The 15,056-nt window shown below is 35.7% G+C and overlaps 1 protein-coding gene across 1 annotated transcript in view; it reads right to left on the bottom strand.

The window, feature by feature from the left end:
* The window catches only part of si:dkey-11f4.7 (piezo-type mechanosensitive ion channel component 2), an 85,838-nt gene that overhangs the window by 58,701 nt on the left and 12,081 nt on the right, over positions 1–15,056 (bottom strand). The window contains 5 exon segments of the mRNA XM_067410212.1: positions 160–373; positions 457–676; positions 1,934–2,078; positions 3,647–3,692; positions 14,143–14,244. Coding sequence (XP_067266313.1) covers positions 160–373; positions 457–676; positions 1,934–2,078; positions 3,647–3,692; positions 14,143–14,244 — 727 coding nt within the window.

Genomic DNA, 15,056 nt, shown 5'->3' with positions numbered 1-15,056 from the left:
GAACGGAAGTATTAAATAAGACCATAATTGTGTGCAACGTGACTTGTTGATGATGCTTCTTCATAACAAAACATACTTTTACAGCATGTCTGATGTGAATAACATTGGGTTTTACTGAACGATTTTGGTTTATTTAGTAGAGATCATTCTGAACTGCACCTGGCAAAGTCATCCTGAGGAGGAATGAACTGTTGGAAGAGAGGCAGCTGGTAGAGGTAGATGATAAGAACGTGTCCTCCACTGAAGATGGTCATCATTACACACAGAGAGCTGTAGTGCAGCAGAGAGATGGTGTAGTCCAACACCCAGCTCCACACAAGGCCAAGAAACACCATGAAATACAGTGCCGACGTCAGAGAGGGAAACGTTATACCTGCCAAAATATGTAACATCATTGACTGCATCTACAGATCATTTTCCAGAATGCATGCACACTTTCATATGTATATGCATTACCTGCCAGCCCTAACAGAACAGTGATCAGAACTTTTCCAGCAGTGTTCATTGCTGAAGACATGAGAAGTCTCAGTCCAGTCATAAATATGATGAGTTTCTGCAGAACGTCAGGAGAGGAGGCAGGAGAGCTGCGGCTCTGAACAGAGGTGTCAAAGGAGGAACCTTCAGGCGTTCCACTCTCCCCTTCACATTCTGAGTCTGAAATCTCTTCATCCGAACCCTATTAAATATGGAAACGGGACAAAAGCAGACAACACCATAAATGTAACTAAAATAAATACAGCAAAAATTCTTTATTCCTTATAATAATTTCTGTTGCAGCACAAAGCAGCTAGTACGTTTTGGATGATTTAATCGAGAGGGTAACCTCAATGAACTTTCCTGCAAAGTTTAGTTCCATCAATGCTTTAATTTTCAAAGGTGCCGAAGAACATGTTTTAGATGTAATATAAGTCTAAGGTGTCCCCTGAATGTGTCTGGGAAGTTTCAGCTCAAAATACCGCATAGTTTTTTTTTTTTTTATTAATTTTTTTAACTGCCTATCATTATAAATGCGCCGATTCAGGGTATGCGGCCCTTTTAAATCTGGTGCCCCACGCCCCAAGAGCTCGCGCTTGCCTTAAACACCATAAACAAAGTTCACTCAGCTAATATAACCCTCAAAATTGTTCTTTACAAAGTGTGCGTCATGCAGCATGTCTAATCGCGTAAGTACAGTGTTTATTTTTATATTTACATTTGATTCTGAATGAGATTGAGACTATGCTCCGTGGCTAACGGCTAATGCTACACTGTTGGAGAGATTTATAGAGAATGAAGTTGTGTTTGTGCATTATACAGACTGCAAGTGTTTAATAATGAAAATAGCGACGGCTCTTGTCTCCTTGAATACAGTAAGAAACTATGGTAACTTTAACCACATTTAGCAGTACATTAGCAACATGCTAACAAAACATTTAGAAAGACAATTTACAAATATCACTAAAAATATCATGATATCATGGATAATGTCAGTTATTATTGCTCCATCTGCCATTTTTCGCTGTTGTTCTTGCTTGCTTACCTAGTCTGATGATTCAGCTGTGCACAGATCCAGATGTTAATACTGGCTGCCCTTGTCTAATGCCTTGAACATGAGCTGGCATATACAAATATTGGGGGCGTACATATTAATGATCCTGATTGTTACGTAACAGTCAGTGTTATGTTGAGATTCGCCTGTTCTTCGGAGGTCTTTTAAACAAATGAGATTTATATAAGAAGGAGGAAACAATGGAGTTTGAGACTCACTGTATGTCATTTCCATGTACTGAACTCTTGTTATTTGACTATGCCAAGATAAATTCAATTTTTGAATCTAGGGCACCTTCAGGTAAACTCAGAGTCCTTGATCAACATCCTCAGGTGTTTGATTTGACTTACAGAAAGGTGGACTGAGCAGCCCTGCTCTACAATAACAAGACTAGATGCTCATTACCTCAGTCTCATAGAGCTGACTGCAGTTTTCACTGTGAGGTTGGATCCTGGCCTTGCACCAACGTATGATGAACAGTGTAGACAGGAAGACACCAAAATCTGGCATCAGCAGACGTATTATGTTAAGTGTGTCCACATCACTAAACCTGGAAAGAGTTTAAAAAAAATGTTTTACTAAGAAAAGCAAAGATACTGGAATCATTGAGACAGTTTTAGCAGAGAAAGAACCTTGCTAAAATGCATATTGATAAGCCACAATGCTTCTGGGAGAATGTTCTCTGGACAGATGAGACAGAACTGGAGCTTTTTGGCAAGGCACAGCAACTCTATGTTCACAGATGGAAAAAAAAATAATAATGATTTATAGGCCCATTTATAGGTAAGTATTACTATTCTATAAATATATTTATAAAGCCTCATTAAGACCTATACTGCATTATAAGAACAGTTATAGATACATTTATATTATTTTTAGAATTACTTATAAGCCATGCATTTGCTTTTTCAATGTTCATGGTCATAATCCTTTATACACTGATTTATAAATGATCATATATAAAATATTTCCATAGACTCGTTTGCTGTACCAATTAGTTATTAATTATGTTTTTAATGGCTAATGTTTGCATTAGAGGTCATGACTTTTGTCAAAATCAGTATCTCGTCAGCCATATGCATGCTATTGCTAATAGCAGTTGGGAATTATACTTTTAAAATATCGTTGCAGTGTTTTGTATGTGACATCCAACTGTTTGTGTTAATGATTTCTGTTTTTTATTATTATTACAGGAATTATTGTTCATTAGTTACATTTACAAGTAAGCAACTTAAAATGTATAATGAGCACATCCTCGTGATTTCTTAACATTTTCTTTAGGAAAATTGCATCCTATGTTTTCACTTTACTTAAAGCCATCAATGATGCATTTATAGAGAGTAGTTACTCACAATAAGTATTGATAAGAACAAAACACGGCTATTAATAACAATATATTCACTTATTTGACAGAAATAAATCTGAATTACTAAAAAGTAATTGTAACTATAATATAATAACATTATAGCAATGCAGGTTTCATCTTTATAAATACATTCATGGAACCTGACTAATTAATACTTATAAATCAGTGTATAATGGATTATGAGCATGAGCATTGAAAAAGCAAATGCATGAGTTATAATTAATTATATAAATAATATAAATGTAACTATAACTGTTCTTATAATGTGGTATAGGTCTTAACAAGTCTTTATAAACATGTTTATAAAATAATAATACTTGCTTATAAATAAGTATAAATAGAGATATAATTCATTATAAGCATGGTCTTCATAGAAAGTGTTACCAAAAAAACAGGTTTCTAATGTCCCAACTGAACGAGAGCCCATTCTACAAGAGGTATGGCTTTCTTTTGGGCAGAATCTCACCTTATATATCATTTATGCCAAGTAAGGCAGCTTAAACATCATTGGCCAAATATTTGCTACTGACACAATGTCTTGTTCCCTTATTCTCAGGGAACCGAGGATTCATGCATAAACAGAGACGTTTCCTACTTAAAAAAAAAAAAATGTTCATAATGTTTCAAAATGTTTCATATTTTAGCTGCTTTTGAGTAATCATATTATAATTAATCAGTGATTTAGCATGTTGAATTCCAGACTCAATTAAATAAAACAGATTCAAAATGAAAAGAATTCATATATTTCATACCTGACAATGCCGAGGTGAAACAAAATGTTGTCCCATGGCCCATTCACTGAAGAACAAAAAGCATACATTAATATCAATGGCTAATTTAGGATAAAAAAGAAAGCTGCTGAATATACAAGTCCTTTCCCACCTCATTTAAAAATATATATAATATTACGTGGCATTTTATATATTTTTGAATTAGAATTTTATAAACTCAAATTTTAAAACTCAAAAAACAAAAATTCTGAAAGTGGGGTAGAGGTCCAGCTTCTGGGTTCCACAGGGAAGAGTAGAGAGTCTAGGAAAAGTTGAATGTTGCATTTTGGCCAATTACAGAGTTGCAATAATTTTTACTTTTTATTTTTTTATATGCAACCCATGCAAAAGAACGGAACAGACAGGTCACTAGGGGTATCACATACAATTATGTTGTTCATATACAGTTGAGATATACAGTTCATATACAGTCATATATCAGAAGAGAGAGAAAGTGATAAAAAAAAAAAAAAAAAACATCCACCAGGAGAATATTTGTCCATAGAAGGTTCAAGGTCCTCTCATAAAACATACAACAAAAAACACACACATTGCAGTCTACTTACAATATCTCACTATGTTCTATCCACACTCCTTACTTACTTTAAACATTTTGACCAGTATTTGTAAAATTTATCCATGTTTAATCTTAGACAGAAGGTCAGTTTCTCCATATCATACATATCTTTTACAATCATTATCCATTCTTCTTTTGTTGGTGGACTTTCATGCAGCCATTGCTTAGTTAATGCTTTTTTTCTAGCAACCAATAATAATTTAAGTAGGTACTTGTCTTGAGTATTAAAATCAGTTGGTATGTTTCCTAAATATACGGTACTGAAGCTGCTCTCAATTTCGAATCCCAATATCAATTTTATTTCAGTGATTACCTCTAACCAATAAGATTTAATTGCTGGACACTTTCAAAATATGTGAAAGTAATCAGCCATAGAGTTATTACATTGTCTCCAACAGAGTGCAGATTCTGGTTTAGCATCCTGTAAAATTTTCTTTTTGGTGTAATAAAAAATCTTATTATATTCTTCCATGAGAATTCTCTTCACTGACCTGACCTGGTGGTAGTATACTGTGTTTTACAAATGTTTAACCATTCTTCAGCATTCTTCATTAGTTTTCCACTTAAAACTATATCTATTATGCATGTTCTCCTGTGGTGAATAATTAAAAGACAAGGTCTGAGTTTAATCTGTATCCCGAGTACCACCCAAACTGTTCAAGGCATGACATAAGTTTAGGTAAACTGGAGTCTGGGTCGGAGATTGTCATAAGAATATCATTCGCATTATAAAAAATAATTAAAAAAAAAATTGTTAATTTCCTTGGAATCCTGATATATCTACATCTTCTCTAATTGCTTGAGCAAGAGGCTCTATCAATAGTGCAAAAAGTGTGGGACTTCCCTGGCAACATCCTCGTTTCAATGTAATTGAACTAGAAACATTTTTTATTTTTATTACCATTTTTTCTTAACCTGGGCTGTCGGTAAATTAGATAGTGGTTTAAGACATCCTATAACCTCTTTATTGAAGCCAAAACACTGCAATACCAGAAACAAAAACTCCCATCGCACGGCAACAAGGCTAATTACCAAAGATTTAGAATTATTTTTGCTCATGCTATCAATCAGAAATAATGCTTGTCTCACATTATTCTGTGTCTGTCTGTTTTTCACAAATCCTGTTTGGTCAGTATCAATCAACTCAGGATGGAATTATATTTTCTAATCTTTTTGTAATTATCAAAGCATATAATCTATATTTAAAACAGAAATAGGTCTGTATGACCCACACTCTGTCTTATCTTTTCCAGCTTTTGGTATCACTGATATAATAGCTTGTTTCCAAGATATTAGGGTCTCTCCCCTCTTAAGACCATGGTAAAATATTTTAAGAGCATAAATGTTCCCTAAATGTTTTGTACCACTCTGCTAGATACCCATCCCCCCTGGTACTTTATTTGTCTTTAAATTTGATATGGCCCCATCAATTTCTGTAATTTCTTTCTTTAGTTACTTTTTTTTTTTTTTTTTGTTAACAGGGACATTGCACATTAATAAAACATTTCTGTAAATGCACCAGAATTAGCCGAAGGATATTTTTCATCTGTAGTCCCTGGACAGAATGTTACAAGTCACCCTAGAAATAAATATGTGGTTAAAATACATAACACATTACATAAAAACCATCTCTCAATATAAACAACTCTTCTTGAGTTGAACATCCAAATGTAGTCTCAAATACAGTCCTGCATGATCTGAAACATCTCTAGTTTTCTCTATTTTTTCATGCTGTTTGTATTAGGTGAGTCTCCTGCCAAAAAAATAATTTGCTGGTTATCTCTTTTCATCTTAGTTATAAGTTTACTTCGTTTGATAAGATTTTGCAACCTATTCAGTGAAATAATTCTATATTGACAATTCTATATTGACATTTATCTTAAGATATACTATCAAATTGTTACTCCTAAGTGACCTTACCATTGTAATGCAACTAATGCAGAAAAAAAAGCAACTTCCATAGTCAAAGTTCCTTTTAAAGTAACTTCTGTTTGGAAAGGAAATCTTCGATTACCGAAGGGCCTCCCCTGTGCTAACTGATATTATAAATCAGTGCAGGCTTTCCCCTCAACATAGACATAACCGTTGTTCATATATGGGTCAGTCAAGCCATAATGTAAATCAACCATAATAAAACTAATTTACTCCAAAATCAAAACGTTGGGCATGAACAAATATTGAAATAAAGTTACAGAACTCTTTTATAAAAATTAGCCTTGTTATATTAAACTGCTATTTTAGTAATGTTGATATCGAATGTGACAGTTTTACTGGTAATCTAATCTGAGTGTGAATCACACAGTCTCTCCCGTGTCCCGGCGGAAATCCTGAAGTCTTTTCCGCGCATTCTTCTGATGACCCTCTCGGTCACGTTGCAGTTTTGCAGCCGCTGTTTCCCAGGAGATTTTACTCAGCCTCTCCATTGAAGCCGATGCGGCAGCGTCATCTTCTCTGCTGATGGCTGTGGTCAATCCTTTCTTTTTTTAGGTCTTAGGCTGGGGGTGCTGTCTGGAAACGGAGACCCTTTTCTTTGAGTAGTTTCCTTACAGGAGTGTATGTCTTCCTCTTCTTTTGGGTCTCCGCAGGGTAATCCTGGTCGAAGTACACTCGTCTCCCTTTCAGGTAAACTTACCTCTTTTTCCATGCTGAATGGAGGACCAGCTCTTTAATCCTATATTCAAGTAAGTAAATGATAACCGATCAGGGATTCGCATTTGGTGGTGGCTTGGGGCTAAGCGCCCTGTGACAACGCTGTATCCCAAGTTCGGGGAGGGACAATTCCGTCTTGATGAATCTTTCAATACACTCTTGTATGTTGTCTCCTTTGGCCTCCTCTGGGATTCCGTATAAACGTATATTGTTTCACCATGATCTTGCTTCGAGATCTGTCAGCTTAGCTTGCATTTTTTGTTGAATGTCAAGGGTTTGGAATAGCACGTCTCTAGCCTCCACTCTTTCAAATCCGCCACCCGGTGTTTGGCCTCCTCCACTTTATTCACCGTGTCTTTCAGATCTTTGGCAATTTCATTAAGTTTAAGATTAATGTCCATTTTCAGGCTTGCCAAGTCAGTTTTCCAATCTCTGGATAAAGTCTCTTGAAAGTGGTTTAGTTCACGTCAGATCTGATAGCCTTAATTTCATAATAGCACTGATGCAAACTTTCATTGTATCTGCGGCCTCTTGATCACCAGTGTTGCACTCATCGTAATTTTCCGTCGTTTGTCTCTCAGTTTTCTCAGGTCTTTGTGATAAATTGCCTCTAGCTTTTCGTTGTTTCTCCTCCTCCTTCTTTGTTAATCAATTACAAGGTGTAAAATTAATTTAAACTGGGGAGTATAACCGACATGTCTGGGACATCTCAATTTACACTGCCACTCTCCACCATGCCATATCAGAAGTCCAGAGTTACAAAACACATGAGATGTTTGTCTAAGTGGTATTTGCTCTGGTATTTATTTTTATTTTATTTTATTTATTTTTTTTGTAAAATTCAGGAAACCACCAAGAAACAAGAGGAACAAAGCATTGCTGGTGCTGGCATCTTTACATCCCACTCATTACATCCCTTTTCCTTAGATATTAAAAAATAATTTAACATCATTAACATCACAATTAGCAATTCACAATAAACAAGCCCCACAATACAACAACCCATTTTACCATTAACAATTCATCATCATAATTTTTTTTTTTACATCATATGTTTTTTTTCTTTTTTTTTCTTTCACAAGTCCAGTCTAACGGGTGGTTTTCAAACACGATTAGATCTCCGTAAGATGGGACTGTCAGTCTTTGGTACAACTGAATCAAGTTCAGAGGACTGTTCAGAGGGCTGAAATATTTCTGAAGACTTGAGCAAACTCCGCCGATTTCTTTGTAGTATCTTCTGTTTGAACAAGACAAGGACCTTGGATTTACTTATTTTAGCAGCTTTCTTTCTCCATCGTGTTGGACCCTCAACTCTTACCACATCTCGTTCAGAAAGAGATTTCAGTTGCCAAGCTCCCATATCACAATATTCTTTCTATTTTATTTTCTGATGTTGCATCACATTCAATGTCAAACTTTTGTTTTCCTTTTATAGGGAGAATTTTGGCAAAGTGTCACACAGTTTAGGTTCATCAGTAATTCTGCTGGAGAAAATCCACAACCATGTGGGGAGGCACGGTAACTCAACAGAGCCAGATATTCACCTGAATTGCTCGCAGTTACTTTTTTCAAGTCTTTTTACAATTTATACCCCTTTTTCTGCTTTTCCATTTGCCCCTGGATACAGGGGGCTAGATGTTGTATGCTTAAAGCCATACTGTTCTGTCCGAATTCATGACTACTATACTGAGGAGGGGAATTCCATGTCTTGTAAAAATACATTTCATGTTATGAATCACATCATTCGTTGTTGTATAACGGAGCTGTTCAATTTCAGGATAATTTGAATAGAAATCAATAACCACCAAAAAATCCTTACCATTCAAATGGAAGAGATCAGTTCCTACTTTTTGCCTTGGTTGAGTAGGCACATCATCTATAAGCACTGGTTCTTTAGCCAGTTTATAATGATGACTCAAACAGACATCACACTTGCTGATCAATTCCTCAATGTGCATATTAATTCCAGGCCAATAAACAGCTTGTCTTGCTCTTCGCTTGCATTTTTCAATGCCAAGATGCCCTTCATGTATGCGACAAAGCATGTCTTGACGCATGGACACTGGAATGACAATTTGTTTGTTTCGCAGCAACATGCCATTACACACACTAAGTTCTGCTCTTGTTGGAAAATACTGCGGACACTTGCTTTTGATCCATCCTTGTTGAAGAAGAACAATCACCCTCTGCAATTAAGCATCTTTAGCAGTTTCCTCCACAATCAGTTTCAGCATCATCCCAGAATGGTAAAGATGAAACCACCGTACTCACATGTCCTTTCACTTCTTCCATGATAGGACTGCTCTCTGAGATTACTGGTGCTCGAGACAGTGCATCAGTCACAATGATATACTTAGCAGGTGTATACACTAGATTTACATCAGATTTTTGTCATTTCATCATCATACGTTGAATTCTGGGTGACATGTCATTTAAGTTCTTGTGAATTATCAATATCAATGGTTTATGATCTGTCTCTACTGAAAATGTGGGTAATCCATAAATATATCTATGAAATTTCTCACAGCCAAATAATAAACCCAAGGTTTCTTTTTCAATCTGAGAGTAGCGTTTTTCAGTTTCGGTCATAGATCGAGAAGCATAGGAAACAGGTCTCCAGGAATCTTCATCGGCCTGAAGAAGCACAGCTCCTAGTCCATCCTGAGAGGCATCTGTAGAGATTTTAATTGGATGAGTGTGATTAAAAGAAAAAAAAAAAACCAAGGACTTTTCTTCCATTCTTGATCATGTAAGGAAGACCACACAAACTCTTTGTCATTTTGTAACAACGTTCTCATATGTGTGGTTTTGGCTGATAAATTTGGCAGAAATTTTCAGAGAAAAGTTATCATACCCAAGGCACGCAAAACCCCCTTCTTGTCACTAGGTGGAGGCATATCCAATAAGGCTTGTATTTTAGCTGGATCTGGTTCCACGCCTTTGTCCGAGAGCTTTTCACCTAAGAAAGTTATTTCTGTGACTCCAAACTGACACTTTTTCTTGTTTAACTTTAAATCATGTACTTGAATTATTTCCATCAGTTTTAATAGTCGCTGATTATGCTGTTCAAGAGTAGACCCCCACACCACAAGATCATCAATATATACACGAACACCCTCAAGACCTTCAATCAGGGATTCCATGGCTCAATGAAAAATGTCAGGAGCTGACTTGATCCCAAAAGGAAGACTGAGAAAACAATATCTTCCAAAGAGAGTATTAAAGGTACAATATTTGCTACTCTCAGAATTCAATCGGATCTGCCAGAAACCTTGGGATGCATCCGATTTACTAAAAAATTGAGCACCGGACATTTCACTAAGAATCTCTTCACGTGTGGGTATCTGATAGTGTTCCCTTTTGATGTTATCATTAAGGTCTTTAGGATCTAAGCAATTAATTCACCATTAGGCTTTTTCACACAAGTGATGGAGTTTACCCAATCTGTTGGTTCTTCAATCCTTTGTATGACTCCTTATTGGGTCATGCGATCCAATTCCTGCTTCAAAGGCTCTCGCAGAGGGACAGGAACCCGCCTAGGAGCATGGATAACTGGTGTAGCATCTTCCTTCAGTTGTATTTTGTAAGTAAAGGGCAACATACCTTGACCTTCAAAAACATCTGGAAATTGATTCACAATATCAGTAACAAGATCGTTGTCAAGAACGTTTTCTTTGTTAACTTCATACACTCTTTTAACCAACTGAATTTCTTCACATGCCCTATCTCTTAGAAGGGACTCATGGCCATATGGAACCACAACAAACATAAAATTTTGTGTCTTTCCTTTGACTTGTACTTTCAGTCTACAAACTCCTTGTGTTTCAATTGGTTGTCCATTATAGGATTTAAAAGGAACTGTGTGTTTTTTAATCAGGGGTCTTTCTTTCAATGCTTTCACATCTCTAATGTTAATCAAGTTAACTTTGGCACCGGTGTCCAATTTAAAAGGTATTATTGTCCCATTAGCCACAAGAGGAACAATCCACTTAGATGACTGCACAGAATCCATGATGGATGCACCTTTTACCTCAGAAATTGCATCATCCTCAGAAACCATCTGAACGTAAAAGGAATCACTCAAGGTATCACTGTATCTTCCACTACATGCACTTTGTGTTCTGTTTTATATTCTTTTGAAAAACACATTTTTGCAAAATGGTTCATGCCATTACATTTACCAAATGCTGGGCACTGTCTGAACTTATGTTTAGTCCCACAACGTTTGCAAAGAAATGTCTCATTGTCAGTGCCTCTACTACTTCTTGCATTACCTTGTTTCTTGTCTCTGAAAGAAATGGCATGTACTGCTGCGGCTGCATTCTGAGAGGACGTCGCTGCAGAAGCATCAAACTGCATCACTTTCTGTCTCGCTAACTCACTGGACTGGCACAATTCAACATCATGATCCAAGGTGAGTTCAGATTCTCTTAGCAATCTTTCCCGTTATTTCTTATCACAGGTACCAAAAACAATCTGATCTCGAATCATGGAATTTCTCAATTCATTAAATGACAGGTTTTTGCCTTGATCTTGAGGTCAGTAAGAAAGCAATCAAAAGCCTCTCCTTCATGCTGCATTCGAGTTCTAAATATATCGTTCATATGTTTCATTTTTCTTTGACAAACAATGAGCATCACATTTTTCCAATACCTTGTCCAGTTTCTTCTTGTCTGCCTCAAAGATAAAGGTGTTGAAAACTTCCACAGCATCTACTCCAGCAATAGTAAGCAACAATAGCAATCTTTCTTTCATCTGTAGCTTCCGGTTGTCCAATGGCTGCAACATACAGCTCAAAGTGTTGTTTGAAAGTCCTCCAGTTTGCATCAACATTTCCAAAAACTTCAGTGAACCAGGTGGTTTAATTGCGTCCATGGCATCCTTCTGACCCCACTCCTGGTACCACGTAAAATTTAAGAAACCACCAAGAAACAAGAGGAACGAAGCATTGCTTGTGCTGGTATCTTTTCTTCCACGTGGAACATCCATCATATACAAATTACCACACCACTCTTTAGCAAATGCACTTAACTTTATACTCTCCATTACTGCCACCTAGTGGACTAAATAACATCCCACTCATTACATATTAGGCCTATAAAGTATTTTTATTCAGTATAAAAGTGATTAGTATGCATAAGAGTAAGCATTACACATAATTCTATAATTAATATAATTTTTGCTTCATTCTGTGATTTGAAACATCAGATCCAGGTCTAGTGTTATTTCAAACACTCACTTGGATTTTGAGCTCAAGACATGAACATTACAAATGATCATTCAGATATGTGTAACATAACAGGTGTGATAATATGATAATAATAATAATATCTTACAAATTGTAGGCTTATTGTAAGGAATTTAAAGGTGAATTCAACAAACACACCAAACTCCAACAAACGCCACAAACACAATTGGATGACTGTTGTGTTCACATGGAGACTGCCACTCCCCGCAAAACACATTAAAAACCACTGAACCAGTAATGAACCATTTTAAGATTGCAAAAAGTAAAATTATTCTGCTTCACTTGTGAATAGTGCAAATAAAATTAAACATTCAGCTTTGCATCCTGAACCCCTACGGAAGAGGATTAGGGCCAAGCAATAATAAAAAAATAAAACCATCTCGAGATTACAGTCGTTAAATTTAGAGAAAAAAAGTTGAGATAAAATGTTGAGAATAAAGTCATTAAATTATGAGAAAAAAGTCGTTAAATTATTGTTCTCATAATTTAACAACTTTTTTCTCATAATTTAACAACTTTAATCTCGAGATGGTTTTATTTTTTTATTATTGCTTGGCCCTAATCCTCTTCCGTATGAACCTCGACACCCAGACATTCACATGAAAAAAGTAGTGAGAACTATATTCTCTCACCAGTACTGACTCTTGAAATCAGCTGATCAGCTGATTGTAAACAATGCAGCACAGAACATATACGTTGCTTGTTCAGAATTCGCATATAGTGTAAGAATTGAAGATTAGAATTATGTGGTTTTTGCATGGGTGGAGCAAGAACATTACATAAATATTTAAAATACATGTGACAGTTAATTTGAACGATAAAGTGGCCCTCTATAACTTAACGCTGTTAAACAATGTACGAAGCAAACTGTTTGCTGTAATATCCACAAAATGACCAAAACTGAAATAAGAGCGTGTAGTTTATCTGTCACTCAGATGCACGTTCATTATTAAAAGCAACACTTGTCCTCATAATTAGTGTTCTCCGTGAATTATGTTTATGTACTCTGATACTGCTTCCTTCTAATTATTAGTTACCTTTAACGTATAACATTAATTCATTTATAGAAGTCAATATGAAACTGTGTCTTCTGCGCATTGATTGAAAGCTCCGTACACTGCAGGTGGTTAATATGCTTGAATTTGTGGCTGTTCAGCACATTGTCTGAGTGGACTTTAATCAGCCAGTCATCTAAATAATTTACTATGCACATTCCACTCACAGAGCCACATTTCATGACTGTGTATGTGACCAGTGACAGGCCAAATGACCATGAATTTATACTCTGTGCCCTTGATACAAAACTAAAAAAAAATGAAGTAAAAGCTAATGGTAAATTTGACAAACCATGGGGAAATTTAAGCTGTAGTGCATGGTTAAGATATCTCTGGATTACAGTCAGGACACTTTCCAAAGGGGGAAATTTCCAAAGGGGAAATTTGAACTGCGTTCCATATGTAAGAAATCTCCGGAAGGGGGATTAGGGCTGTGTGGTGCAGTTTGAGGTGTCTTGGCAAAAGGGGAGATTGAAACTATGTTTATCAGTTTGAAGTGCCTTAACAGGTAGCAGTCCTGTTGGATGAGGAAGATCCATTCTGATCTGCTCTGATGGATAGATCCGTTTAGATCCAACTCTGATGGACGACAACAACAACAACAACAACAACAAACTCCCTGAGACTTCCTAGCTCTTCCATCCAGATAGCAAAATTCTCTGTTTTTACTGTTATTTCTATTCCTTATGTTCTATTTTTATTATTCTTTTTTTATGTAAAGCACTTTGAATTACCATTGTGTATGAAATGTGCTATACAAATAAAATTGCCTTGCCTTGCCTTGCCTTGCTAATGAAAAAATATTAAATACTATAATAATTTTTTTCTGTTCACAGTTTGACTTTATTTCTTATTTTAAACTTTCACAATTGCCTTCATACTTTTAACTTTGAGCTACTTTTAAGCAATTATAAAAAATAATAGTTAAACAAATAAGAAAAGATCTTACCATCCTTGGGAATATATGTGAAGGTGATTTGCATCCCACACTGCAATGCCAAAAATATTACTCCAGTGGAGCAAATAGCACGAAGAAACCTGCCTGTTTTCCCTGCATATACAAACACATACAATTTTGCATCAGTCAATTCATTGTATTTACATTTTCACATATGATCTTGAAATCTTTTAGTTAGGTTCCCTAGATGCTGTCTGTAGTAGACGCTCAAATTCATTGGTTACATCACCGGTGCCTCAAAATGATGCATAATTACGCCTCAGATTTCTCTTTTAGAAAGCAATTTTATCTAGCCTGTGCTTGATAGTTGTAACTATCCTGGCTACATTGAACCGACAAGATATAGAAATTAAGGGGGATCACTTCTGCAAAGTACCCAGGGAAGAATATAGTGTGTTTCAAGAATAATAATAATAATTAAAAAAAACTATTTTCAAAGGTATATTCAACTTTTTACAATACTATTTGCATAAGAAAATGGCACATGTCACACAATAATGGCAAACAATCCCAGACAGTGAATGTTGTGTAGTGTGAAAGTGTGCTGGGGAGTGACATAATGGCAAGTACAGGAGATGTTTAATGGCATTTCTTCCTGCAAAATAAAAGGCTGATAACTTGTGCTTTGTGATTAAGAGGATTGAGTGAATGTAAGTAATAGTTGTGGTGGATGAAGGGCCCCTCAAGAGGTAAAGCCCAGGGGCCTCTGATAGTCTTAATGCTCATTTATTTATTATTTATAATTCATATAAAATATTCATATAATAATGACAATTAATATTAAAATTTGCATTTAAATTAATATAAATATATACATATAAATACAACATTTAATATGTAAAGCTTTTAAAATTAAGCTTGCATGTTTTCTTTTATCTTTTTGAGCCTCCATAAATGATTTAAAT

Source organism: Chanodichthys erythropterus, chromosome 14, assembly GCF_024489055.1.
Source record: "Chanodichthys erythropterus isolate Z2021 chromosome 14, ASM2448905v1, whole genome shotgun sequence".
NCBI lineage: Eukaryota > Metazoa > Chordata > Actinopteri > Cypriniformes > Xenocyprididae > Chanodichthys > Chanodichthys erythropterus.
The sequence above is the reverse complement of the archived record's forward strand: the minus strand, read 5'-3'. Positions and strand labels throughout refer to the sequence as shown.